This window comes from Aquarana catesbeiana, linkage group LG01 (genome assembly GCF_042186555.1).
Source record: "Aquarana catesbeiana isolate 2022-GZ linkage group LG01, ASM4218655v1, whole genome shotgun sequence".
NCBI classification, from domain to species: domain Eukaryota; kingdom Metazoa; phylum Chordata; class Amphibia; order Anura; family Ranidae; genus Aquarana; species Aquarana catesbeiana.
Window position 1 is genome coordinate 314,643,783 of NC_133324.1, and position 26,463 is coordinate 314,670,245.

At 40.7% G+C, this 26,463-nt stretch overlaps 1 protein-coding gene across 6 annotated transcripts in view; it reads left to right on the forward strand.

The window, feature by feature from the left end:
• Positions 1-26,463, forward strand: part of GIT2 (GIT ArfGAP 2) — a 138,503-nt gene that overhangs the window by 59,145 nt on the left and 52,895 nt on the right. For 3 of the 6 annotated variants that reach the window (XM_073629625.1, XM_073629587.1, XM_073629595.1), the window contains exons 11-16: positions 3,088-3,185; positions 3,813-3,924; positions 5,126-5,268; positions 9,546-9,695; positions 18,402-18,650; positions 21,400-21,489. In XM_073629625.1, the coding sequence (XP_073485726.1) occupies positions 3,088-3,185; positions 3,813-3,924; positions 5,126-5,268; positions 9,546-9,695; positions 18,402-18,650; positions 21,400-21,489 (842 nt within the window). Of the gene's footprint in view, positions 1-3,087; positions 3,186-3,812; positions 3,925-5,125; positions 5,269-9,545; positions 9,696-12,958; positions 17,893-18,401; positions 18,651-21,399; positions 21,490-26,463 lie in introns of those variants that run through there. The other 3 variants (XM_073629602.1, XM_073629617.1, XM_073629607.1) reach the window with 3 other exon arrangements.

The window sequence follows — 26,463 nt, forward strand, 5'->3', positions numbered from 1 at the left end:
TTTTCTATCCAAAAGATCCACCTTTACATAGTATATCTCTATTTTACAAAGCTCTCATTGCTCTACAAAATCCCAGCCTTCCACCTTTCCTTGCTAAATGGGAATCTGATTTAAATTCTTCCCTCACTGACAACCAAAAAGACAAGGTTCTTCAACTAGTCCATACTTCTTCCATAGCCTCGAAAATGTCAGAGGTTAACTATAAATTGTTGACCAGATGACATTACACCCCAGATAGATTACACCAAATGTTCCCAGCCAGTTCCCCATTATGCTGGAGGAACTGTGGGAACAAAGCCACTCACGCGCATGTCTGGTGGTTTTGCCCACTGATTCGACCTTTCTGGGATGCCATTCGTACTCTGATAACACAGATCTCAGATACGAATATACCCAATGACCCTTGGGCTATCCTCTTTCACTCTACGACTACTCCTATAAGATTATATAAACGTTCAATTATCCCTCACTTGCTGAACACAGCCAAAGCTTTAATCCCGACTTTATAGGGACAACCAACAATCCCTTCTGTTCGAGTTTGGTTACAAATGGTTGATAACGTACATCTTATGGAGAGTATTACACACAACATCAGAGGTACCTCCAATAAACATTCTATACCATGGGATTCCTGGATAAAATTTCAATCCACTTCCACCTATAAAAACATATAACACAAACCCCTTAAATTGATTTACCAGGAGTAGCTGTATATATTCTGATGTTTAGGCTCTTTTCAATGTGATACCATCTGTGCCAGCAATTCATCCCCCCCCCTTCCTACTTCTTGCTCTCTTTTCCTCTATCCTCTCTTTCTATCTATACTCTTTTTTTTTTTTTTTTTCTCCCTAATTCTTTTATTCCCTCCTTTGCCTTTTCCTCTTATTCTATACTCTTGTTAAACCAACGCAAAGATTTCTTTTCATTATGTTTGACTTAAGGACTCAAATACTATGAACCCCCCCTTCTTTTTCGTTTTTTTTTTTCTCTTTTTTACTTAGATGCTGCAATAATACTTTTTATAACTATATAGTTACTTGATGGGTTTGTGGTTCATATTTTATTGTCATAGTTGATACAGTCTGAAACCTAAGTCTATCATTTTGACTTCTAAATATGTATCTTTTATGTGCCTTATGTTTGTCTTTGCTCTGTTTTTCTTTAATAAAAACCTATTAAAAAAAAAAAAAAAACAGGCCAGGTTTTATGTATTACCTTGGGGGAGTTGCAGATTAGAATACTGCAATCACTGAGCAGCAAATGATATCACTTGTGATGTATTTCTGTTATCTTGCAAACCTGGCCTGTTAGTGGGCCCTGAGGACAGTGTTGATGACCACTGATCTAGAGTGCCCAACTATTCACGACCCACATGATCCTTCATATTCCATCTATTGATTAAAGTGGTTACCCTATTCGCCAGCTCATTATCCCTGGGGCAATGCGCAGACTTGATGTCATACAATATATCCATTGTAAGCTTGAACTTGCCACTGTATGTGATAATTATCGCATGACATCACATCTGAGCATCGTGATCAGGTGTCCGGGCGTCCATTCTTTTAGTATATGTGTTTTCATGTTACATGTATGTCTCTGTTGATGTTTTGTGTAGATGCACTTTATTTCAGTGCTGTTATACCTTCATGGTACTGCGAAGATACAAATCTAATAAAGGAGTATTATACTTCTCGTTTTTTTTATTGTTTGATATCAATAAAATATTCATTCGGATTGACTTTGCTCTAGTATTGCCCTTTGTCACCATTAGTAACCCCTTGTTTTTACCAAGACTGTCATGGGGATATGTGTGTTTTCTTTGCAAATCTAGACTGATTTTCAGTAGATTTGTTGGTTTACAATGGTCACATGTGAGTTTTATAGATGGAGATTAAGAACTGAGGGCTTTCTTTCCCAGTACAGTTTCATCATGCAACCTGCTGTGTTGTCTGAAGACATTTTTCAAAATGTCTGCCATAAAAGAGGATTTTAATGACCTGGGCTTGTCACAGAAAAAAATGGCATTTTGTATAAATCAGTGAGGGCAATTTTTACCTAACACTCACTGGTAGTAAACAACTATTGTATAAAATGCATGCACCAGGAAGATTGACCTACAGCGAATGCTTGGTGAATGTCTAAATCGCTGCTTTATAAACAGACCTTTAAGTCTGTGCTAGTAAATCAGCTCAAAGTGCATAATGTAAAATTTCCCATCGTGTGAAACCCTATGGATGTGTAAATGTGGCCCTATTCATATCTATGATTTTAGAATAAACTGGGCCATATATACACACAAAAATGAGAGCAGGCTATTTTGAGGTTAACCCATGCATCCTTAAAGAAACACGACAAACAGCAGCAAGACAAAATAGTACGTTCTGGTCTGTCGTCATACAAGAGTGCCCTCTGCTGCTCAACTTTATAGCTACAGTACTGCTGCATTTTGCATCTGCCAAAAGTAATACAATTCCTTACCCGGGAGTTGTCAGGTACCTCTATGAAATGCCTCGTGTTTTATAAGTTCATTGGGAAGCTGCAGAGCATAGCATTATCTACGTAGCCTAAAGGAATTTTTATGAAAGCCATCTCTAGGCACCTATTTTTTTGTTTTAACCCTTATTTCTCACATTAATACTTATGTTGTGATTATTTCACGAGCTCTGTAAGCTTCCCTCAGAGCTCCTCTTCTGTACAGTGGGCAGCCACACTTCTGTCTGTCTGCCTCAACCATATGGTGTGTATTAACTACATCTGTTCTGGTGTTGTGCCTCTGCCCCCTCCCTCTGCTATGCCATTCACAGAGCATGGCACAAACATCGTCATTGTCTGGTGCTTTATGAATGGCAAAGCAGAGTGAGGGGGCAGAGACACTACCCTGAAACTGGTGTCCTTCATACACACTGTAATGATACGGCTGTACATATCAGTGGAGCTTAGAGTGCTCCTGAAGTAATAACAAAATAAGAGTGGAAATGTGAGAAATATAGATTTAAAAAAGGGGTATAAAAATGTCTGGAATTGGGACTTAAGTTAAAATTTGAATATTTGACCTACTGTGCATGTAATGTTTTTTTGTGTTTACAGTTTGGCTTGCCACTCAGAATCACAGCACCCTTGTCACCGAGACCACTGTTGTACCTTTCCTTCCAGTGAACCCAGAGTATTCCTCAACACGTAACCAGGTAATGCTACAGGACTCCAAGTTCACCTAGCAGAGATATTCCAATTCAGTGTGTGTGTGTCAGGATCTACAACATTATTCTTTACTTTACAGAAAGGAGTGGCGTGTATGAATGGCATGCCTAAATGTATATGCATGCATGTCTGTGTGGGAAAAGTGTGTGCATATTATGCATATTTCAATTCCAGTTACTGTATTGTCTTTCTTAAAATGACCCTGTCATTGCAGGGTTGATGGAAAAATAATGCCAGCCTGTAAAAATTAATGCTATATAATTATCTTTCCTGCCCCTCCCACCATACACCATGGCTCCTCCTACCACTCGTACGTCACTACAGGATATACCAGTCGGCAGATGGAACCACAGCGTGTGGCTGTGAGGTTCAGGTACCAAACACATCCGGACATGCACTGGTTATATCATCCACACAATAACAGCTGCCTTGTGATGTCTTTATCCAGCATTATGCTGTCACTTGTGGCTTTGACAACATTTAGAATGCCCCAAATACCAGTCTGTACTGGTCTGTAGCAAAATCTACATAATGTAGACAATGTATGACATTGATAATGCTCTTGTCTGAGGAAGTGGACTCTGTCTATATTCAGATGGTTTTTATCATTTCAGGGAAGGCAAAAATTAGCCCGATTTAATGCTCATGAATTTGCAACACTGGTGATAGATATTTTAAGTGATGCCAAAAGACGACAACAGGGAAGTTCAGTATCTGGATCGAAAGGTAAGTTAATATTTACTGACGATACTGCCAAAATTTACCAGAGATTTCAGGGTTTTACTATTAAATCACCTTTTTCAACAGTTGTTGCTTTATTTGCTTTTGTGTCCTTGAATTGAAAATGTCTTTTCTTCAAGCAGTCGTGCTCAAGAGGGGGAAAAAAAGATGTGCTGATCTCTTCAAATTTTAGATTATTTTAGCATAATAAACCGCTATATGGAGACGTGTCTTTTATCTTCCCCCTTGTCAATTCACAGAATACAAGGCATTCTGTGAATGCCTTTTGAGACTTTCTGCATTGTTACAGTTTATAAGATCACAGAGGGGAGAAGAGAATGAGGAAATTGCTCTTCTTTTACCTATAGCAGGCTTATGCTAATTTTTGTTATTTTGCTGTATTTTGGGACATTGGCCCAGTTTAAATGAGAAGTATGGCTAAACCATTTTTGGCTCTACTTCTCTTTTGGCTCACAGGAGTACATTTTACTTTTGTTCTTCTACCCAGAGTCCGCTCATAGCGAGCTGTTGCCATCTAACAAGGCAGATGCTTGGCAGGCAAGTATGGGAAGGAGCCCAACAATATTGTTGGATTTCCCCCAGCTGCCTGATTGACACTCCTCTCTGTCTGCGGGGTGCAGCTGAAAGCTGGAGCGAGCTGCTTCACCAGCTTGGAGCTCCAATGAGCATTGGAGGAGCAAAGCGGGAGCAAAGGTTGACCATCACTGTTCTCTGCTGCGAGCAGACCGAGAACTGACTGATCAATGGTCGTGTAATCGCCGCTCAGCCACCAGTCTTAGAGTTGACATGGAACAGTGTGACATAGATGCTGCAGCATGGAGGTGAGTATGCATGTTTTTGTTTTTTTAGCAAACCCAAACTTCTTATTTAAGATAGTTGCCACTTGCTGTGCAGACACACACAATGTTTAACCATCCTTTGTATGCTGGCTAAGTGGATGGATATCTGGCTATTTACCCTGCAGGTAATTTAAGTAGAAGTGTAGGATGTAATCTCTCCAAAATTGTGTTGCTGTGGGTTACAACGTGTTGCACATAGGGAATTGCACATTCCTTTCCAATCAAATGGACCTGTTTTTAAGAGGTAGCATGCATTGTTTATTTAAAAAAACACCTGTGCAGAACAATTGGACATGTATTGCTCCAGTTTAGCATGTTTTACATCACCTATAACTGTTCAATTGCAGATAATGTGGAATTAGTGTTAAAAAGTATAAGTAATCAACATAGTACAGAAAGTCAAGATAATGACCAGCCAGATTATGACAGTGTTGCATCAGATGAAGAAACAGACTTGGAGAATGCTCCAGCTAAATCAAATAGGGAAAAGGTAAGTTTTTTCATGGCAAAGTGATATTTGCAGAAATGACCTTGTTGGTACTAAAATTTTATTTTAGATATTTCTGTGTAAAATTTAAGGCGTAAACACCTCCCTTAGCAAGAATAGACTTCGTTATGCTAATGGTGCTAATTTTTTTTTTAACCCTAAATTAAAGTTTTATTAAACCCAGGACCCCACATTCATTATATCTGGTCTCCCACAGTACACAGAACAAGAATATTGAATTATTTTAGTAAATATAAACTGCTAAATACCTTTTCTCGTCAGCAGTATATAGTAGTCTTATGACTTCTATCAGTGTCCTGCCAAGCACTGGTTAAAGCTTGTAGGAGGAGTTTTCTGACTGACCTATGATACTGCAAGACCCCTAACTCTGTCTGGACAGTCCTGATTGGCCTCTGTGCTGATCACATGCACCCTCCCAAGAAAAAAGAAAAAAACCTCTCTAGCAATACACACCAAACTGAGCATGTACAGCCTGACACACTAGACTGTGTTAGCAAGGAAATTATTAGGAGTCAGTAGAAGGAGAGGAGGATCAGAGAAGACAGGATCAAACGGTCTTTTTACACAAGGCAGAGTATTAATCCCTTAAGCTCAAAAAAAGAACATGAGCTTCTTTGGGGCAGATTACAGGCGTTTTTCTGCCTTTTACATTGGTGGCCTGAGCAAAAACGCGGCAAAATCGCAGTAAAAAAACGTGCGACTTTGAAGCACTCAGGTGTGAATGCAGCCTTAGGTTCCACAGTGAGTATAACAAGCATGCTTTTCTGCATATACAGACTGATTTTTCTGTTGTGGGTTTAGTAGCACTTTAAGTATTCATATCAGAGGTTAACTCAATATCTACAGCTATTGTACTCCATATGGCAATGACTTAAAGTGATTGTAAACCCTCACCTTGCAAAACAACCCATTCAGTTTAATATACAAATTAAAGGCAAAATGTGTGTATGCATATAAAAAATAAAAACATAAATACATGCATTCCCTTTTTTTTATAAGTGATCACATCCCCTTAGTTCTCAGCTGCTGGGCGGAAGAGAAGCTGCAGGACACTGAGTTTCCTAGTGAAAGGCTGTGCAAAGGGTTGTGTGTCAGGACAAGTCTGATCATTGGAGGAGTGCAGGCTGAGTTCCCAGCATAGCTAGAGAACTGACCACACTGTGCTATTCTGCTTAATGTGGTTGGTTTTTAATAGGAAAGCAGAAGAACAGACAGGAACATTGGGGATCTCACACAAAGGAGGCAATACAAAGAGAACAGGATACTTGTTCATACAAGGACATGGTACGGCAGGCACACATCAGGAATATGAAATGTTTTGTTTACAAATGCTTGAATGATATCTCCAAATCTCTCTTAAAAAGCAGTAATACTCTATATTGTCAAATGTATAAAGATATCTGAAAAAATGAATGCTACTAGAGTTAAATAGGTTATGTATTTTAGATCGTTTGTAGATCTGGAAATGGTATTTAGCACACAAGGCCTGTCACACCTTCTTTGTGGAAAGTGTAATGTTTACATTACATCTCCCTTAGTTATCCATGATACTGTGTGGAATTTATTTGTGGTGCTGACAACTTGCATTTAAGGCTTACAGCATTAAGTGTATTGTAGTGTTACCCTAGGAGTTGTAGTAAGTATCAGGCTGGGTGCACACTATTGCGAATAGGATGTGGGTTTCCGAACAAGCGCACCACTACCTCCTGAACTATACCGGGCCACATGCACCAAAGCACCTTGTCAGCAAAGCACCATGTTGATGTGGACAAGGGTCTGTTGGTATGTTATTGTACCCCTACTCATTCACCAAAAAAAGTGTAAAAAATAAATAAAAGCACAGACTGTTTTTGACAATTCGGGCCTTGGCTTTACCGTTCTGAGTGGACGTCATATGACGTCTACTCAGTGCCACTCGTGGGGCCACGCAGCGGAGTAGTCTGTGTGCACCGCTGATGGCTGATCAATGGAACAGCTCTCTGCTGGTACCATGTGACCGCTGTGACCAATCACAGCAGATCACATGACAGTTGTAAACAATGGATGGCTTCCTTTCATGACATCTATTGTGTACAATTGTGTTGCTAGTTGTGATTGGTTAGAGTGATCACTTGGTACAGACAGGGCCAATCACAGCCCATCTGCACCATGTGCTTAGCTTTGACCAGTCACAGCTAATCACAACAACCTGAATCAATTTCATTCAGTAAATTGCTTGCTTATAGCAATGTAATTCACTGCTATAAGCAATCAGTGTGTAAAAAAAATAATAATAATAATCCTGATCACTTCCCCAGAGTTGTACAATGTTACTATGGGTAACATTATATTGCTCTGGTCAGTTTTCTTTTTTTTTTTTTTTTTTTTTTTACGGCCACCAGTCAGTGTCCCTAATCACTGCCACGCCAGTTATATGATGACGCTGTACTGCACTGGTGATGTAAAAATTAAAAAATTTGAACTTTTTTTTTTTTTTTTTTTAAATTTCTTCATTTTCCAAAAAAATGACAAAAAAATTACAACTTCAAACAATGCCTCTTACTAAATACCTTGGACTGTCTGCTTTCCAAAAAAAGGGTAATTTGGGGATATTTGTACTGACCTGGCATTCTAGGGCCTCGTAAAATTAGATAGTCTGTCAGTACATCGGGATTGATCAATTTTTAGATATATACCATAGTTTGTGGACTCTAACTTTTACACAGACTAATATACACTGTTTGGGTTATTTTCACCAAAGAAATGTAGCAGAATACATTATGGCCCTAATTTATAAAGAACAATTATTTGCAAAATCATATAACAGAAATGAAGAAAAACGTGTTTTTTCAACATTTTCAGTTGCCCAGTTCACTTTTTTTTTTTGTTTAGCAATAAATTAAAAACCCACTGGTGATTAAATACTACCAAAAGAGAGCTTGAATTGTGTGAAGAAAATTATAAAAATGTAGTTTAGATACAGTGCTGTATGACCGTGTGATTGTCATTCAATGTGTGACAGCACTAATAGCTGAAAATAGGCCTGGGCAGGAAGTAGGGCTGGGAGATTTTCCACAAAAAAAAAATCTGCGATTTCCTTAAAAACTCGATTCACGATTCGAATAGAGTTAGTCTTTTTGTGGACACCGCGCCGGTCCTGAAGAGCTGCGGGCAGGAGTTTGTAGGCGAGGCTTCGGCCTAGTCCGCGGCGTCTGGCCTCGCGGACTAGGCCGAAGCGGCGGCCTCACCTAAAAACTCCTGCCCGCAGCTCCTCAGGACCGGCGCGGTGGCAGCGCCGGTCCTGGGGAGCTGCAGGCAGGAGTTTTTAGGCGTGGCTGCGGCTTCGGCCTAGTCTGTGGCCCAAGCCGCGCCCTCGCCTAAAAACTCCTGCCCGCAGCTCTTGAAAAAAAAACAAGGAAAATCGATTTGCTTAAATTTTGAATCAATTTGACCTCTCAACTCGATTCAAGATTTAAATCGATTTTTTCCCCAGCCCTAGCAGGAAGGGGGTAAAAGTGCCCCACATTGAAGTGGTTAAATAACTAAGGGGTGGGGCCACCCAAATACATGTGCTCCTACTAAGTGGGAACAACGATCTGTCTCCTCTAGTCAGTAACATCCTCCCCCCAGTTAGAACACACATGGGGGGACACAGTTAGCCCTCATTCACACGAGGCGGACTCCACTTCCACGGAGCCCGCCTCGGTCCGCCGGCTCAGTGGGAGATCAGTCCGTTGATCTCCGCTGAGACGGCGGATGACAGGTCCCTCTCTGCTCACTGAGCGGGGAGGGGCTAGTCAGGCGCCGCTGCCGCCTATGGAGGGATCGGATGAAAACGGACAGCATGTCCGTTTTCGTCAGATCTCACCCGATCCGCCAGCGACGGACCTGGACGTAGGGCCATCCGTCTGCTTTTAGCGGATCGGACCGGGTCGGATGTCAGCGGACATGTCTCTGCTGACATCCGTCGCTCCATAGGCTAACATGGAGCGCCCGTTCAGGTCCGTTGTCAAAACTGACAGGCGGACCTGAACGGTCCGATCGTGGAAAGGGGCCTAAGAGTCACAATGGAAATCACACAATTTTGAAGTCGCTCAAGTGTGAATGGGGTTCAAAATGTACCTCTGGGTTTGCCAAGTTTCCCCAATGACAACTTTTCATTCTCCTTTGCTGATCTACAGTGTTCCCCACTGCCAACCCATTTATTCACAAGTTTACTTTAAATAATAGAACAGTTTGCTAACTTTATTATATATAAAAGTATATAATTTACTTCCCAGAGTTTGGAAGGTGATGTGTCTGATGGGACTGTCACAGCACAAGTTTTTATGGATGTAAAAAATGCCCTGGCTGCATCAGAAGCAAAAATTCAACAGCTGATGAAGGTTAATAGTAATCTGAGTGATGATCTCCGGATAATGCAGAAAAAGGTAAACATTTACACAGATTTTAGCTGTGCTAAATACAGTATTTATCAGAATATAGATTCATTGCTGGCAAATGGGTAAGAAAGGGTAGGTTTTCTTTAGGAACATTTCATGTATATTGTTTTATTTTTATTTATTTTTTGTTGTTTTTTGCTCAGTTCATGGGGGCTTGATGGTAACCAACTAAATTATTTAAGGGCGCTGTCATTGTTTGTACCTGTTTATTGCAAAACTTCCAATAAATGTGTTCTGGGGGAAAAAAAAAATCTTTAAGGGTGTTTTCCGCCTAAAGCTGCTTCTGTCAACTTTGCATAATAATAGTAAAATATGAGTCTACAAGAAGAATATTTTCTGGGTAACTGGATAGGACACACAGGTGCAATATCACACTTTTAGGTCTGGGGTTGACAACCTTGCGGAGAAGGATCTACTTTAAGAGGAACTACACTAGTTTTTTTTTTTTTTTTAAGTCAGTAGCTACAAATACTGGCTGTGACTTCCTGCTGTTTCTCATCCAGCTCCCCACTGTGCATGCGCAGGATCATGCTGCAACTTCAGACTGTTCCTACAGCCTCCTGGGACATGTGACATTGGGGTCGGGTACCTGTCAGAAAAAAAGTATTTATTCCCCAGGAAAAAAAAAGCACACCAATAATGTTTCAGTAAGGGATAAGTGGAACGTCTACTTTTAAGTGACATATTACAGGCTCACTTTAAAAAAAAAGAAAAAGAAGCATGTTATACTTACCTGCTCTGTGCAGTGGTTTTGCACAGAGCAGCTCCGATCCTCCTCCTCTTGGGTCCCCCGCCGGTGCTCCTGTCCCCTCCCCTTTGCCGAGTACCCCCATAGCAAGCCTCTTGCTATGGGGGCACTTTTGCATGATCGCTCCCGAGCCGTCTGTGTTGTCCATAAGACACACGGGTTGATTTACTAAATCTGGAAATTGCAATATCTGGTGCAGTTCTGCATAGAAACTAACCAGCTTCCAGGTTTTATTGTCAAAGCTTAAATTAAGAAGGTGAAGTTAGAAGCTGATTGGCTATCATGCACATCTGCACCAGATTTTGCACTCTCCAGTCTTAGTAAATCAACCCTACAGAGCGCGGCTCTGCTCCACACCCCCACTCCCTCCTCACTGCCTGTGATTGACCGCAGTGGGAGCCAATGGCTCCCACTGCTGTTTCTCAGCCAGTAAGGATAGAGAGACCTGGGAGAGCCGCTGCTTGTGCACATCGCTGGATTGAGATTGGGCTCGGGTAAGTATTACAACCACTTTAAACTGTCCTGGTGCTTTTACAATTCGCATCATTTAGAAGAAACCTATCCCTAGGAAAGATTTTCCAATTTCAGGCAAAGACCGAGTAACCGGTTTGCGTGCATCCTTTCACCCTACAAGCTGGTTGACAGAGGTCTACTCACTTTGAGACCCTGAAAATGAGTTGGCAGTGCTGCCAAGAGAATCTGAGGCATCTACTGTCCAGTACTTGTTACTTGGCTACAGACTGAAAATCTCAGCCCAGCTTCAGGTACCCATTGAGAAGCTGCTAATTTCTGTGGCCAGATTGTGTTTTCCTGTGGAAAGTAAACCAGATCTGCGTAGCTGTTACCTCGGTACTATTATGGAGACCTCCTATCGACTGGGGAGGCATGTATCCTGCATTTTTTGTTTTTTTTGTTACTGTGTTTAGGATATATAACTGCTCTAAAAGAGACCTTTTAAAGCAGGCCATACATGGTCTAATTTCGAACTAATTTTCTTTTCAAAATCAGTAAGTTCGTTTTTTTGTGATCTGATGATGCCACCATTGATTTTCGAAATTCGGCCTACCAAGCCTTCAATTTCACCTCCTGTTGCTGCAGAAAAGAATTTTCGTGGCTGGGAATCTTCATTTCTCTCCGTAAATTTTCTTTTCTTATTACATTTCTCGCACGATTCTCCCATCATTGATTAGAAAATCGTACGTTTTTTTTAAAGATTTCCAACATGTCCGATTCCTCAAATTTGATTGCCGCACGAAATTCAGCCATTGCTGCAGCCCACTAATGGTGCAAAATTCTTTCAAAATTCGATCCGTGTATGGCCGGCATAAGAGACCTTTTCTGTTTCCCCATTTCATTTAGCCTGCCTAATTAGCAATTTAAAGTGCAGGAGAGTTCAAGGGTCACTAACAGCATGACAGAGTGCCACTAATTCAGCTGTCAGTAGGCGAAAACTAGATATTGCTTAAAGACCACTCACAACAGGGCAGACAAATGCATGTGCAGTCTTCCTCTCCCTCATTGAGTGGTCACCTTTGCATAGAGAAGATGGTATGGAATCAACTGATGGGATTAAAAAAAAAAAAGTTGTTTCCCTTTGTGCATGCAACCAGCAGACTGTGCCTGCGTTTATTTGTGGATTTTCTGCAGTTTAAGGCTCGGTTCACACTAGCTGCGGCCACAGCTCACAGCAGGGGATCCTGTGCGTCCCTGTTCTCCATTTCAGGTACAAATTGGGTCCGAATTTTTGCCTGAATTCAGACCCTTTTCTAGTGCACTTCGCGGCCGCCATGGAGGTGTGTGAACCAGCTCTATTAAGAGCCGGTTACACTCTCCTGTTTCCCCGCATCCAGTTTGCTCAAGTATGAACCCAGCCTAAAACACAAATTGCCCAAGATCTATTGGGTACTAGTCCGCAATCCACTGTAAGGTCCCAATGGACAGGAGCTTACCCTGGCCTTAGTTTGACAGCTTGTCTACCATCTGCCCTCACCCAAGAGCTTCACTGGAGTTCCCCCTGAAAACTGGAACTTTGTGTCCCCATTCCCCAGTCTATCATGCAGTTAGTGGTGCCTGAGAATTGCCCTGTGGGGAAGTATGCATTTTCTAGTAAGCCCTACAGAAAGTCACTATTTGCGTCGGAATGTTCGGGCTTTAATAGAGAAGAGGCCTGAGGTATGACTGATTGTTGGCACTGATTGTTCCTGCTATGCAGCCCAAGGCTTGGTTTATATTAGGGCTATGAAGGTATACTTTAATCCTGGTATTGCAGCTTGATGGTTTTGACATTGTGTATTCTATATTTGTAAGTTAGACTGTAACTTACTGATAAAATATAAGGGAGATAAGGGTTTGACTGCTGCTTTTCATTGATAGGATTTTATTTCAATCAGAGTAGCAGCCAAATTTTACTTTTTAGCAAGGACAGTTCCTTAAGCATATTCTTATAATGTATATGATTAGAATGGTGGCGCTGGTCGTATGATCAATATCTGATCTTTCACAGTTACTGGAAAAAGACTAATTAAAGAAGACGAGGAGCTACTCCTGCTGTCAATATGTTTTCTTCATGGATGGGTCATTTTTTTTTTTTTTCATAAAGTGGTGTTTGAGTTTAGTACAATCCAGACTGACTATGATAGTGGGAAAGGTTATCATATATCTTTTTCTATGGATCGAAGAGAAGAACCAAGAAAAAACAAAACCACTAGAAAACTACAAGATAATTTAGGGATTTTTTTTTTTTTAACTTTCAGCTTCAGTGCTGCATGATTTCATAGCTATGGTCATTCTTTTCATGAACAACCTTATTTTTTTTACCTTTTAAAAATGTATGGACTTTCTCTATTTGAGTAAAAAAAATTAGATCAGATACTTTTTACAGTGAGGCTCAATTTATTACTAAAAGAACCAGTAAGCCTAAAACATTATTGAAAAAGTTACTACTAAGTATATATAAAGTCAAACTTGTTTTTTTTTTCTTTTTTTTTTTTCTTCATTTTAGATGTTTTAAACCCCTGTCAGGTTTTCTGTTGTCATTGTGTCTCATCGAGGGGATTACCCTTCACTTTCTGTCCTGTAGACACAGCAGAAAAAAAGAAGGAAATCTCTCCCCCTAGTGAGAGAAAAGCCATCTTGAATATATGTTTCCCTTATATTTCTTTTCTGGTGACAACTAACAGATTAAATTATGTAAAATGCAGGGTGGCAATAAAACCTGACAGAGGTTCCAACTCCTAACTACTCAGTCCAAAGCTAAAAGCACACTTTAATATAATGCTGTTTACCAGTCCTTCAATAACATGGCTGCATTCTATTTTTCAGCCTTTTTTCCCCCTGAAATTTTAATGGGTAATTCTATGAAATAAACACTTTTTTCTATTCCTGGGTGGCCCCACTCCATATGTGGAGGGAGCCATGGTTTGCCACACAGGCTTGGACTTTAGTTGCTGTATATCAGCTTGTTTCCATTATATAGAGCGTAATAGTATTTAGTAGTTTGTACTTAGCCTGACACTGCACTGCATTTTTGGCAAGATCAAGATTTTTGTTGTACTTGCTGAAAATGTTCTTAGCCTGAAAACAGTAAACTAATGCAGCCACCATATTTAAGGACTGGTAATGTACAACATGTTAAAATTGTGTTCTTGGGTTTGAGTTATCCTTTAAGGTATATTATGTTTGTGCCTTTGCAATGCTGTTTGATGTGTTTAGAGGTTGAGTTAAAGTAGAACTAAAGGTAAAACTTTTTTTTTCATTTTGGATAGAGTAAGGTAGGGTTATAACCCCTGTAAGGTTTATTTTTGCCATCTATGTCCCATTAGGGGAAACCTCCCTCACTTCCTGTCCCATATCCAAACCGGGAAGTGAGAGAAAATCCATCTTGTGAGGGAATCCCTTTCTGTCTCCAGATCTAGTGTCCCCATTGGAAGATTTCCCCATCCTATCCCTGTCCTGGGACAATCCAAAATGTGTGGTCTTCTTTTACTTTCACTTTAATTTGATTATGGTAAACGGGACAAATAGAGAGGGTGAATCTCCCTGACAAGGGCACAGACAGCAATTAAAACCTAATGGGTATTCTAATCCCTATATACTTCATCCACTGCCTTTAGTTAAACTTTAAACTGTAAAATGTTGATCAACAGAGCAGAATGCTCCTTCCCTCTCATCAAACAGTGTGCCTGGTGGAAATGAAGCCATTCCAGTAATTCTTTTAACATGACCAATATTTTCTTCATCTGGGGCGAAATGTTTGTCAATGTTATTGCTCGTTTTGTATAGGTCAACAGTATTTTAAGCTTGCTGGTTCATTAAGATGGCCTGTATGCTATTTATTTCGTTTAGAGTTTTTTTATTCATACTTCTAAAGGATTCAGCAATAGATGTGGCTGGCAATGAATGTGTGCGTATATGTGTGTGTGTATAATATATATATTAATATATACACTTTCTTGCAAAAGTTCCAGTCCCTGAACTAATTTTTTAATTTTACTGAACAGCAAATCCTACTCTGAGCCCATGCTTGTAGCTGCCTGAAACTGATGTCAGTTTGACAGCTTAAAAATTTTGTATGTTGTAGCTAGCTGCAACTTTCTGAGCATCTAGTTAGTGTATCGGCCATGTTTTTTTTACATAGCGGTTTATTAAAGAAAGTGGACAATTAGACTTTACCCCCTAATCTGGCCCTTATTAAAGGAGAAGTCCAGCCTAAACTCGTTTGGCTGGGCTTCCCCTTATGGGTCACAACAGTGCAATTCGTTTTGCACTCCTGTGACCCGTTTTCAGCAGAAAGTGGACTGAAATCTGCTCTCTGCTGACATCGCAGAAATCGGTCCAGGCAGCACGTCATCACGATAATAAAGTCTGGATCCACCAGGTTCCTGGACTGACACCCATCTCAGCCTCTCAGCGAGCCTCTGAGAGCCTGAGATGGCCGCTCCCCGCCCCTCCACAGCTCAGCGCTCCAGTGAACGTGGAGGAGCAGAGAGGATTGACAGTCAGCAGCTCTCTGCTCGGTGAGCTGTGCGCACCGAGCCATCGGCGATGTTCGATCACTCGGTTCTCAGTGTAGAGGCGCAGGGGGACAGCTGTGGCATCAGACCGATGCTGCATCCACCTAGGTAAGTATGATGGAGAAAAAACCCCCAAACCCATACTTCTCTTTTAACTCCTCCCCCACTGTCCTCAGATTTTTATTTTTTAATCATGCTATTGAGATGTTTTTGCATGTGCTTGCTTTTTTTGTCAGTTTGTTTTAGCATATTTGGCCAGTCTGGTAATGGGCATTTTATTTTTTGAATTCTATTTGCCTTTTTAAATATACACAATTTTAAAGGATAAGTTCACCTATTTGTAACATGTCTCCCCCCCCAATCTCCCGTTCTGACAGCTAGCGAGGGATCTTCACACCCCTAAACGCCCCCCTCGAGCTAGATGTCACAATCTGCAAAAAATTTGCTTTTACTATTTTTTTTTTTTTTTTTTTTTTTTTTTTTTTTTAAGGTTAACCTTTTCCTTTCAATACTTATTGGTAGGCCATATTCCCAAAAGATAGATATATTTACTACACAAAGGCACTCAACTTTAAGTGAAACAAACTGAGATTTACTGTTAACATATTCAGTTACTACACGTACATATTTTGTCGCATTACCATTTACATCAATATCCATATTAAAGTGTTATAAACCGCATTAAAACAAAACAAAAAAAAAAAACTGGGCCCCGGGCAGTTTAGGTCATATAATGCTAGTATGCACTGCATAGGAGATATTTACAGTACCTATAGGTAAGACATATTATAGGGAGTTTATTCCCACTTTCAATCTTTGGCGTTACCAGCTGTGTTGGAGTGATTATGGCCTATTTTTTAAGGCAGATTTGCTCCAATTTGTTCAAGTTTGAGAACTTGGCACTATACAGAATAAAAAAAACTAAACCAAGATCACACCCAAATAGTGTACTAAGCTGTTTTATTCAGTCCTAAAAGACTGCTCCGCAGAATAGTAATGTTTGGGGTAAATTACCAATGCAAAATATTTTTTATTTTTTTTTTTTCCCCTTACCAATAACCACTTCCAGGCCACCCTATAGGAGATTTACTGCTACAGAGTGGTCCTCCCGTGCAGGGGGCGTGCGCATGCGCCACCGTCAGGCTGCTTCTGCTGTTCACAGCAGAAGCCGATCTGCGGGTGCCGGACATTGGATGTCCACTGTCATTGGATGCCGGTCATTGGTAAAAGACACACAGAATGGTGATCTGCCTATGTAAACAAGGCAGACCACCCACCCCCGGGTCTGACGGGGGAAGGGATGGATTTTCTGTCCATCTCATTAATTAGTAAAAGCACCACACACTGTACACATAGATACTGGCTAGGCACACTATTAACCCTTTGATCATCTAAGATGTTTAACCCTTTTCCCAGCCAGTGTCATTAGTAAAGTGACGGTGCATATTTTTAGCACTGATCACTTTATTATTGTCACTGGTTCCCACAAAGTGTCAAAAATGTCAGTGTCCGATTTATCCTGCTGCAATATTGCAGTCTCGCTATAAGTCACTGATCGCCGCCATTACTAGTATGAAAAAAAAATAGACAAATAAAATTTCCATAAATATATACCATAGTTTGTAGATGCTATAACATTTGCGTAACCGAATCAGTATACACTGATTGGGATTTTTTTTTTTTTTACCAAAAACATGTAGCACAATACATATTGGCCTAAATTTAGATAGGATTATTATTTATTACAATTTTTTATGGGACGTGATTTATAGCAGAAAGTAAAAAAGTTCTTTTTTTTTTATGTATTTTTTTTTCTAATTTGCCTGCTTTTTTTTTTTTTTTTTTTTTTTGTTTTATAGTGCAAAAAAATAAAAACACAGGGGCGACCAAATACCACCAAGAGAACGCTTCTATGTGTGGGAAAAACATTACATACATTTTATTTGGGTACAGCATGGCATGATGTGAAATCATCAGTTAAAATAACGCAGTGCTGTATCACAAAAAATGGCCTGGTCATGATGGGGTGGAAGTGGTAAACAAAGTTAGCCAACAGCGGTTCAGGGTAGGTTTTTATGTTCAGTAAATAGGTTTTTAAATTCTATATACTTTTGCAAGGCATTGGATATTACATTTAATTACCTTGGCCTACATCAGTCTCTGCTGTTGTGCATTATTTATATGCTGCTTTAATGTAAAGTTTATGTTAGCCATAGTACTTAAAGTATAAGTCTTGAGCACTGTCAGCTGGGAATCTGAATAGCAATATAATGGGAAAATGGTGTTATTTCATAACACTGCAGTACCACCAGACAGTCCACTTTTTTTTTGAGATTTTCTGTAAATTGGGATAGACATTTGATATTGCCTGTCATTTTATGTACAATTTTGTAAGCAATCGATAATAAAAATCTATTTAAACATATTTTTCTGGATTTGTTTGGATGATTATTTGTTCATTGCAATGCTCCTTTTGCTTTGCTTTGCTGCTTAATTTTTTTTCTTTCTTGGCATCACTGCTGACGTCTGGTGGTAAAACAGTGCGTTCTTGCTGAACTGTTTTCACTTCAAGGACAAGGAATATTTGGCATGACACAGGAATTGTCATAGAATATTAAACATAGAAATCCATATCCATAGAAAAGATAAAAAGGCAACCAACCGGAAAGAAGTTTTCACATCTTACCTTATTAACAGCTCTACAGGTGTATAACTATACGTCAGAGTTACATATTTCATGAAAAAGGTTGATCATCTGCTTATTCCATTCATACTGGAATGTGGTCTTTTTAATGGCATGTACTAGCTCCAGTTAATTTCAGCATGTACAGAATTTTGTGTTTGATTACTTTAGAAGAGCTGTTTGTCCACCTATTCACCCTACATCTATTATAAAGCAAATTGCAAAGTCCCACTGGTGAACATGTTTTTCAGCTCCAAACACTGCAATGTGAAAACACCAACCTCAGGAGACAGGCCACAGCAAATCTATATCAGGTCCCTGCTGGGTCAGAATTTGCAGACCTCACCAACCCACCTTCACTAAAGAGACGGCCTTCAGCACGAGGTAGTAGACCCATGTCTATGTATGAGACTGGATCAGCTCAGAAACCCTACCTCCCATTGGGGGAAGTTTCATATCCAGAAGAGGGCATTAAAAGACTGCAGCCTTTTCCACCACATGTAAGTAAACAGAGTGCTTCTCCTACTTTTTGCATGCTTTGCTGTTCCAATTAGCATTTGTGCTCCTCCATTTTTGCCTTTACAGTTTTTTTTTTAAACCTGTTATTTTAATAAAACCAACTATGATCAATTCACTAACAGTTGTGCATCCAAGTATGGTGTACACATTTTTTTTCCAGTTACACGATGTTTTACAATCTTTTTCAACATGCATACTAAAAGACTTTCAAGAGGTGTCCATATTTACAAAGTTTTTTGTAAAATTACCTTAGTTATTTCACACGAGTACGCATTCAAATCGGGTATAAAGCATTATTTTTGTCAACAATTGTTATTGTAACTTTTCTTGGTCCAAATTGGACTTTTAGGTTTATTACATTACCCAATTAGGGGTGTAGGTTTGAAAAGGTAGCAGGCCTACATGTTTCCCAATGGTTGCGATGTTCTGCACATAAAGCCCCTATTTTTAGACGAGCTGGTTTCATTATAGATTACATTCCTGGAATTCAAAAGGAAATATATCAAACAGCCACATACATAAGGATATTCATATTTTTCCCCCCCTTGCATTAGAAAATAAAATGTATCATAGCTGGCCATGCCTGTTAACCACTTCAGCCCCGGAAGATTTGGGTGCTCAATGACCAGAGCGGTTTTTATTTTTTGTGCTATAAACAAAAAAGCAACAATTTTGAAAAAAAAAAAAAAACACAATATTTTGTACTTTTTGCTATAATAAATATCCCCATTTAAAAAAAAAAAGAAAATATTTTTCTCACTTTAGGCCAATATGTATTTTTCTATGTATTTTGGGTAATAAAAATTGCAATAAGCATATATTGATTGGATTGCGCAAAAGTTATAGCGTCTACAAAATAGGGAGTAAATTTATGGCATTTTTACTAGTAATAGCGGCGATCTGCGATTTTTATCGTGACTGCGACATTATGGCGGACACTTTGGACACATTTTTGGGACAATTGACAATTATACAGCGATCAGTGCTATAAAAATGCACTGATTACTGTATAAACGTCACTGGCAGGGAAGGGGTTAACTGTGTTCCCTGATTGTGTGTTCTAACTGTAGGGGGATGGGACTGACTATAGGAGATGACAGATCGTGGTTCCTAGCTATTAGGAACTCACGATCTGCATCCCCTCTCAGAACAGGGATGGGTGTGTTTACACACACACCCATCCCTGTTCTGCCTCTCGTGCCTGCGATCGCTCGTGGCCGGCAGTCATTGCGACCGCCGGTCACAAGCATCAGCACCCCTCGAGTGCAACGGGCGTGTGCATGCACCTGCTATCCTGCTTAAAGGAGCTGACGTATAGCTATGACGGCTCGCGAGATCGCGCCGACCTGCCGCAGTATAATGATGTTGGCTGGTCAGCAAGTGGTTAATTTTATATTTTCTGCCAATACACTGTAATAAACCTACGCTGCTATATTTGTAACACCTACATCTTCATCATACTGCTACCCTAAGGAACCTTTCACATGAGCCGTATCCGCTTTTGCTCAGCAGGGGGATCCGTCCGCTGATCCCCTGCTGAGCTGAGCTGGAAGATGGACAGGTCCATGCCCGCTGCGCTTATGCAGATTAGATACGGACACAGCCTGCTCTGCTTTATGGGTTACCAGATGTGAAGAGACCGGCTGTCTATTTACACCTGGCTGCTTGCCAATCCGGTACGGCCAGCCAGAGGGGAACAGATTCCCTTATGTTTTTTTTATCTGATCAGACCCAGAAGTAGCCAGGTATAAAAGTCTTTTTACATCTGGCGCTCCATATTGGGGAATGGAGAGTCTGAGTGTCTGAAAAACGGACAGCCGAACTGGATCAGATCTCTCGTGTGAAAGGGGCCTAGAACAGTAGAAATAACAGTTACAGCAGTTACAGAGCAACTGTATTAATCCATCCAAACATAGTTTTAAGTGTAGCTTTTTCTTTTTGCACTGGACAGTTCATAATAAAGAGCAAAAACGACATCAGGAGACTGGAGCACGATCGTCAGTTCCTTACTTTCATCTGTGCCTTGGCTGTTGAGTGTTTAATATTCAGTATTTCCAAGCGAGGTCAAAGAGGAACTGCAGTCTGCTCACATAATTTACAAAAAAAACATCTTTGCCATTCTGAAGCTTCCCTCCAACCACTTTGCATAATAATTTATATATACTGTAATTCTGTACTTGCCAAATATGCTGCAGAAATCTCCCCCCACGGAGTCTGGCTGCAACCATTTTAACTGTGGGCAGCTGAAGTTGCTGCCTGTTCACTTCCTGGATTTACACAGAGGCACCCCTTCAGCTCTCATTGGCCCTCTTATGACTCACCCCTCCTCCCTTTCTGGCAAACTCTTGACGAGAGGGAGAGCGCTGTGCATGATGTTGTAAGCCTAGGCTTTTTACCAGACAAACAGGAAGTGGGCTGTATAAGGTATTAACTGGCATCCAAAGTTAAAAGAACAAGGGCAGAATATTTAATAGCTGGAAAGATGGAAAAATGACTGAAGGTCCGCTTTAAGATTTTATATATAATTATAAATGCCCTAAATAAATGGTGTATTCTTATACATGTAATTGTTAATAAATTCAAATGAGGAGAAAAAAGCATAATAAAGTATTCAGCTCAATGTTTTACCTGCATTCATAACTGTGGAAGTATCTGGTCCATATTCTCTTAAAGTGTTTTGACTGAAGTTTTGTTTTTGGGTGTCTCGAGTGTTTTTCTTTTTCCCTTCAGATTGGGAGGAGTGCTTTTGTGACCTCCTCTTCATCCCTGCCATCCTTCCCCTCCACGCTTTCCTGGTCAAGAGATGAAAGCACACGAAGGGTTAAGTACCTTCTAAGTTAGCTCTGCTCCTTGGAGACCTTGACTTTCTCCACGAGAGCTCTACATCTATCCTTTTTGCCATTTTTGCTAACCGACCTCTTTTTTTCTCTGCATGAAGCAACAATGCCTCATTTTAACTTTCATTCACTGCTACCCATCCACACTCCACAGCCATGTAATGCTAGCAGCACAATGTTCTGTATAACTAAACTTCACATGAGAAAGTCTTGTCTCCACTCATTCACTTGCAATGGACAACTTGATTTATGCATTCAAACACTGCTGATCTTTTGTGTGAATATTATGAACTTATAATTGACGCAAAGTGAGGTGGAAATTGGTTTCTCATTGTAGGCAATAGCTGAAAACATGTAGAAACCTATGGAATGAAGCCATCTAGGTTGAAGAATCTGTACCATAATAACCTCTTAAGCCAGCTATAGATGATGTGAATCTCGGACAGTTCAGCAGGAACCAGCCGAGATTCGAAAAATGCATAGGCAGGCTGAATGTACCCAAGTTGATCGATCAACTTGGGTACAACCAGCCTGATGGATTTTACGTGAGATTTTTGCTATTGGCTGTTATAGCAGCAAGTAATAATCAGTGTTCTCCTTGCCCGGGACCACTCCCTGCCAAGAGAACAGGGAGCAGGAAATAAACTTGCTCCGTCTATGGCCGGCCTTAGTTGTATAATGTTCTCCTTTTTGACATGAGGTCAGATGTATACTGATATCTTTTGATCTCATCAAACCTATTTTTGGCCAAGTGAAAGATATGTCAAAGATGCCTTTTTGGCCAAGCGCAAGAGATAAGTCAAAGATGTTTTGTGACGCCAAACATCATGGAGAACAATGAATGTGTAAATGTTTTCACCCTTTAGAAATTGTTCATACCAGAAGCGATGGGAGTAAGCTGGTCGGCTTCAGCCACTGCAGTCCCACAGTAAGACAAATCAAAATCAGTTCACAACACCCTGTTGCAGTGGGAGTGCTGAAAAAAGTATGAAAGGCAAAACTTTTTCAACACATCTTGGTGCAATGCAATTGACCGAATTGCTCCATGCTGTGACACAGTTGTGACATTTCTATAAAGTTTGCTTAAAAAAATAAAAATAAAACACCAAACAGTGTGTTATGGGATCGGCGCATCGGCAGCACTGTGATCATACCACACACCAGATGCTGCATTGTGGCACAGCTGATGCTTTAAACGGCCCTTATTATTCTTTCTGACAGCCGTTTTAACACCAGCCTTGCAATTAAATCAAGAACTGTTGGTTAATGTGCTGTTTTTGTCTCAATGTTTTGGCCCCACTGCCCCCCCCCCCCCAAAAAAAATGTGACAGACTGGTCATGAGGCCCATGTGTCCAAAGTCCATAAGGAATCCACTGTACACGCATTCTTAATCTGTTTTTAGTAAATTTCGCTATGCCACAGAAACGCAAGGTGTGGATATGTGTAAATTTTTTACATGTTTTGTTTGCTTAATTATGTGGATGTTGGCTTTTTAGACATTTACAAGTGATTGTAAAGTCAGAAGGTTTTTCATCTTAATGCATTCTATGCATTAAGATAAGCCTTCTGTGTGCAATAGCCCCCCTAATACTTACCTGAGTCGCACCTCTAGCCAACGATGTCCATGAGTGGCTCGGACGTCCGGGACTCACTTCTGGTTGGCTGAGACACAGCAGTGGTGTCATTGGCTCCCACTGCCGTCAATCAATCTCAGTTGGCCATCCAGGAGAGAGAGGGTTGGGGCTGAACCGCAGCACCGTGTCTGAATGGATAGATGGAGTTGCAGCTTTGTTCGGGTGCCCCATAGCAAGCTGCTTACTGTGGGGGCACTTGACAGGACGGAGGGGCCAGGAACTCCAGCCAGGGACCCAAGAAGAGGAGGATCTGGGCTGCTCTGTGCAAAACCCCTGCACAGAGCAGGTAAGTATGACATGTTTGTTATTTTAATAAAAAAAAAACTAGACTTTACAATAGAGCTGCACGATTAATCGTCAATCGTTATCGTGATTTTTTTTTTTTTTTTTTTCCCTGTTACGATCTTGACAAAAGTGTTTCACGATTCTTGCTATGCAAAGAATTCTCTCTGCTCTTCTGAAGCCACAGTCGTCAAAAGAAAGGAAGAAAAATAACGGTCAGTCTGCCAATAATCACAACATTTTTTTTTTAGTAGAGATCCTAGAGAATAAAATGGTAGTTGCAATTTTTTTTTTTCACACTGTATTTGCGCAGCGGTCTTTCAAATGCAATTTTTTGGGAAAAAAATTACTTTAATGAATTTTTTTAAAAAAACTAACCAGTAAAGTTGGCCCATTTTTTTTTTTTTTTTTTTGTATAATGTGAAAGATTTTACGTCGCAAGAATCGTGATCTTTTTATACTAAGCCAAAAAATTGTGATTCTCATTTTGGCCAGAATCGTGTAGCTCTACTTTACAATCACTTTAATTGTTGGGAGACAATGGCATTAAATGACATGATCCACTCTCAGCCAATTGGTATTCCTGACTAAGCTTGTTTTGACATTTTAAAATGGAAACGTGATAAAAAAAATACTCAACTTAGTAGATGCTTCCTAGGTTTGGCTAGCATATTGTGAAAAATCATGTTTACCTAGATCCTAAGTCAAAGTTATTGGACCATAAAGAAGACCTTCGATCTACCAGTTAAAAGAGAAGTAAAGGTTTGTTTTTTTTTAGGAATCATACTTACCTCAGTGGATGCAGCATCGGTCTGATGCTGTATCCGTCCCCCAGCACCTCTGCACTGAGAACCAAGCGATCAAACACTCCCGATCACTCAGTTTTCAGAGCTCCCCGAGCAGAGAGTTGTAGACTGTCAGTCAGCTCTCTGCTAGGCTCCCTCACTCATTGGAGTGCTTGGCTGTGGCAGGGCAGCCGCTGAGAGCCTGAGCCAGGTGTCAGTCCAGGCACCTGGCGGATTCTGACTCCGTGGTCATGACGTGGTGCCTGGACTGACAGCAGTGATGTCGGCAGAGAGTGGACTTCAGCCCGCTCTCTGCTGAAAATGGGTCACAGGCGTGCAAAACGAACTGCACTCCTGTAATCCACAGGAGAAGTACAGCCAAACTAGCTTTGACTGGGCTTCTCCTTTAACAGAACACCCTACTTTTTCTCCTCCCGCATAAAGAAATATGATTATCAAGTGGAGATGCCTAATTCTCTCTCGCCCCCCCCCCCAAAAAAAAAAATCAGTTGTGGCCAGGCTATGGATATTAAGATATTTACATTCTTAGAAAATGTTAAATGAGCTTTAGCGCAAGCCCTCACTAACCTCCGTAGCCTCAGGCACTATGAGGTAATTTCCCTTTTTAAACTTTACAGCAGAAGTGCTTTCACTTTCTGCTGCTTCCCACACCCCAGCAGACCATTGCCAGCCTTCTATCTTTAATGTTAACATACAGCAGGTGGTCTGAAAGGGGAAGCAGAGTTTTTGAGATCCAATTTTGCATACTTATTATATTTCTAGTGATTCTTGAGGATGTATTGCTTCACAATGGGGCAAATTTATCAAGAAAATTAGCAAAACAGTTATGTGCAAATCAGACTGTGCCTCATTTAGCTAAGTCTGTGGAACAGTTTTTCTTTGCCACCCATACACCTGTAATCCTGGGCAGCTAACTGTGAGAGATTTGGAAAGGTCTGGGATAGATATATTACTGTAGAAGAAAATGCCTGCTTAATTTTTTTTATTGTACAATACGGGACACTGAGCATCTTTATATCCATGACAATAGGGTTATGCTGCCTCTTTCAGGTGATTGGACACTGGCAATAAAGACACAGTCCCCTAAGCATAAATTTAGCAACCTGATGCCCTCTCGGCTGATTCAGCAAAGGTCTCTAAACATTCATCAGCAGGCCATTTCTCAGATGCCAAAGAGGAAGGGATGTAGAGAGTCAGGGGTCCCAAATACTTTCTCCAGGTAAGGAGAAACTTGGATGCAGTCCCCTGTGCTAGGTATCCCCTGGAGGTCAGTGCATTCCATGCAGTGCTGACACCCTTCTGTTATCTGGTATCTCCACTACCTCTAGGGCCCCTTCCATCAGTACCTTTTGTGTCAGGGCAGGAATTCTCATATGCTATTGCAAGTTTACAGCATCAGCTTTCTGGAACACTTACTGACTTGGACCTCCTTGGTCTCAAATAAAAGCTTTCCACCTGTCCTTGTTAAACAGAGAAAGAACCAGTAGAGGACGAGGTAGCAGAACATTGGAATGTTTCGGTAAAAGGGGACACAGAAGAATCTCATCTGAGGAATCTACTGCTGAAGAACTCAGGGTCCGAGTTTATCTCGGACCTAAAAGGCCTTTTTGAGCTTTGCTGCAGAAATTGTTAAAACAAATTTAAAGTTACCACTTCCCGAGGTTGCAGGATTAGGATTATGGCATCTGCCACAAAAGCCCTAACCCTTTTCTGTACATCCTCATTTAAAGGGTTCAAAAACCTGCCCTTCCTTGTGTTTCAAAAAAGCATTCTATTTGCCAATCTCAGGCCTTGAGCTCTGAGCCCAAACCTCAGTTTCGGTTCCACAAGAAATCTTGAACATCAAGTCTGGGGGAACAAATTCTTTTCACAATGAAGGGGCTTCCCACTTGGTTATGCAGATGCCAGCTTTATGAGCTGGGGTGGAGTTCTGAACAATCTCTTGGCCCAGTGAACTCGGTCACCGCATGAGAGGTCATTGCGCTTCAACAACCTGGATTTAAGTGCAATTCACCTTGCCTTTCTGTAAGGGTCCAGTCAGATGATGCCACTGCTGTGGTGTACATAGATCATCAAGTAGCCATCAGAAGTCCGGGCTGTGCAGTAGGAAATGTATCTCAACCTGTGTTGGGCGAAACTCCATGTTCCCATTCTGTCTGCCGTCCACATTCCAGGTGTGAAAACCTGGCAGGCAGATTTTCTCAGCTGTTGACAATGGTCTCTGGGTGTGGGCT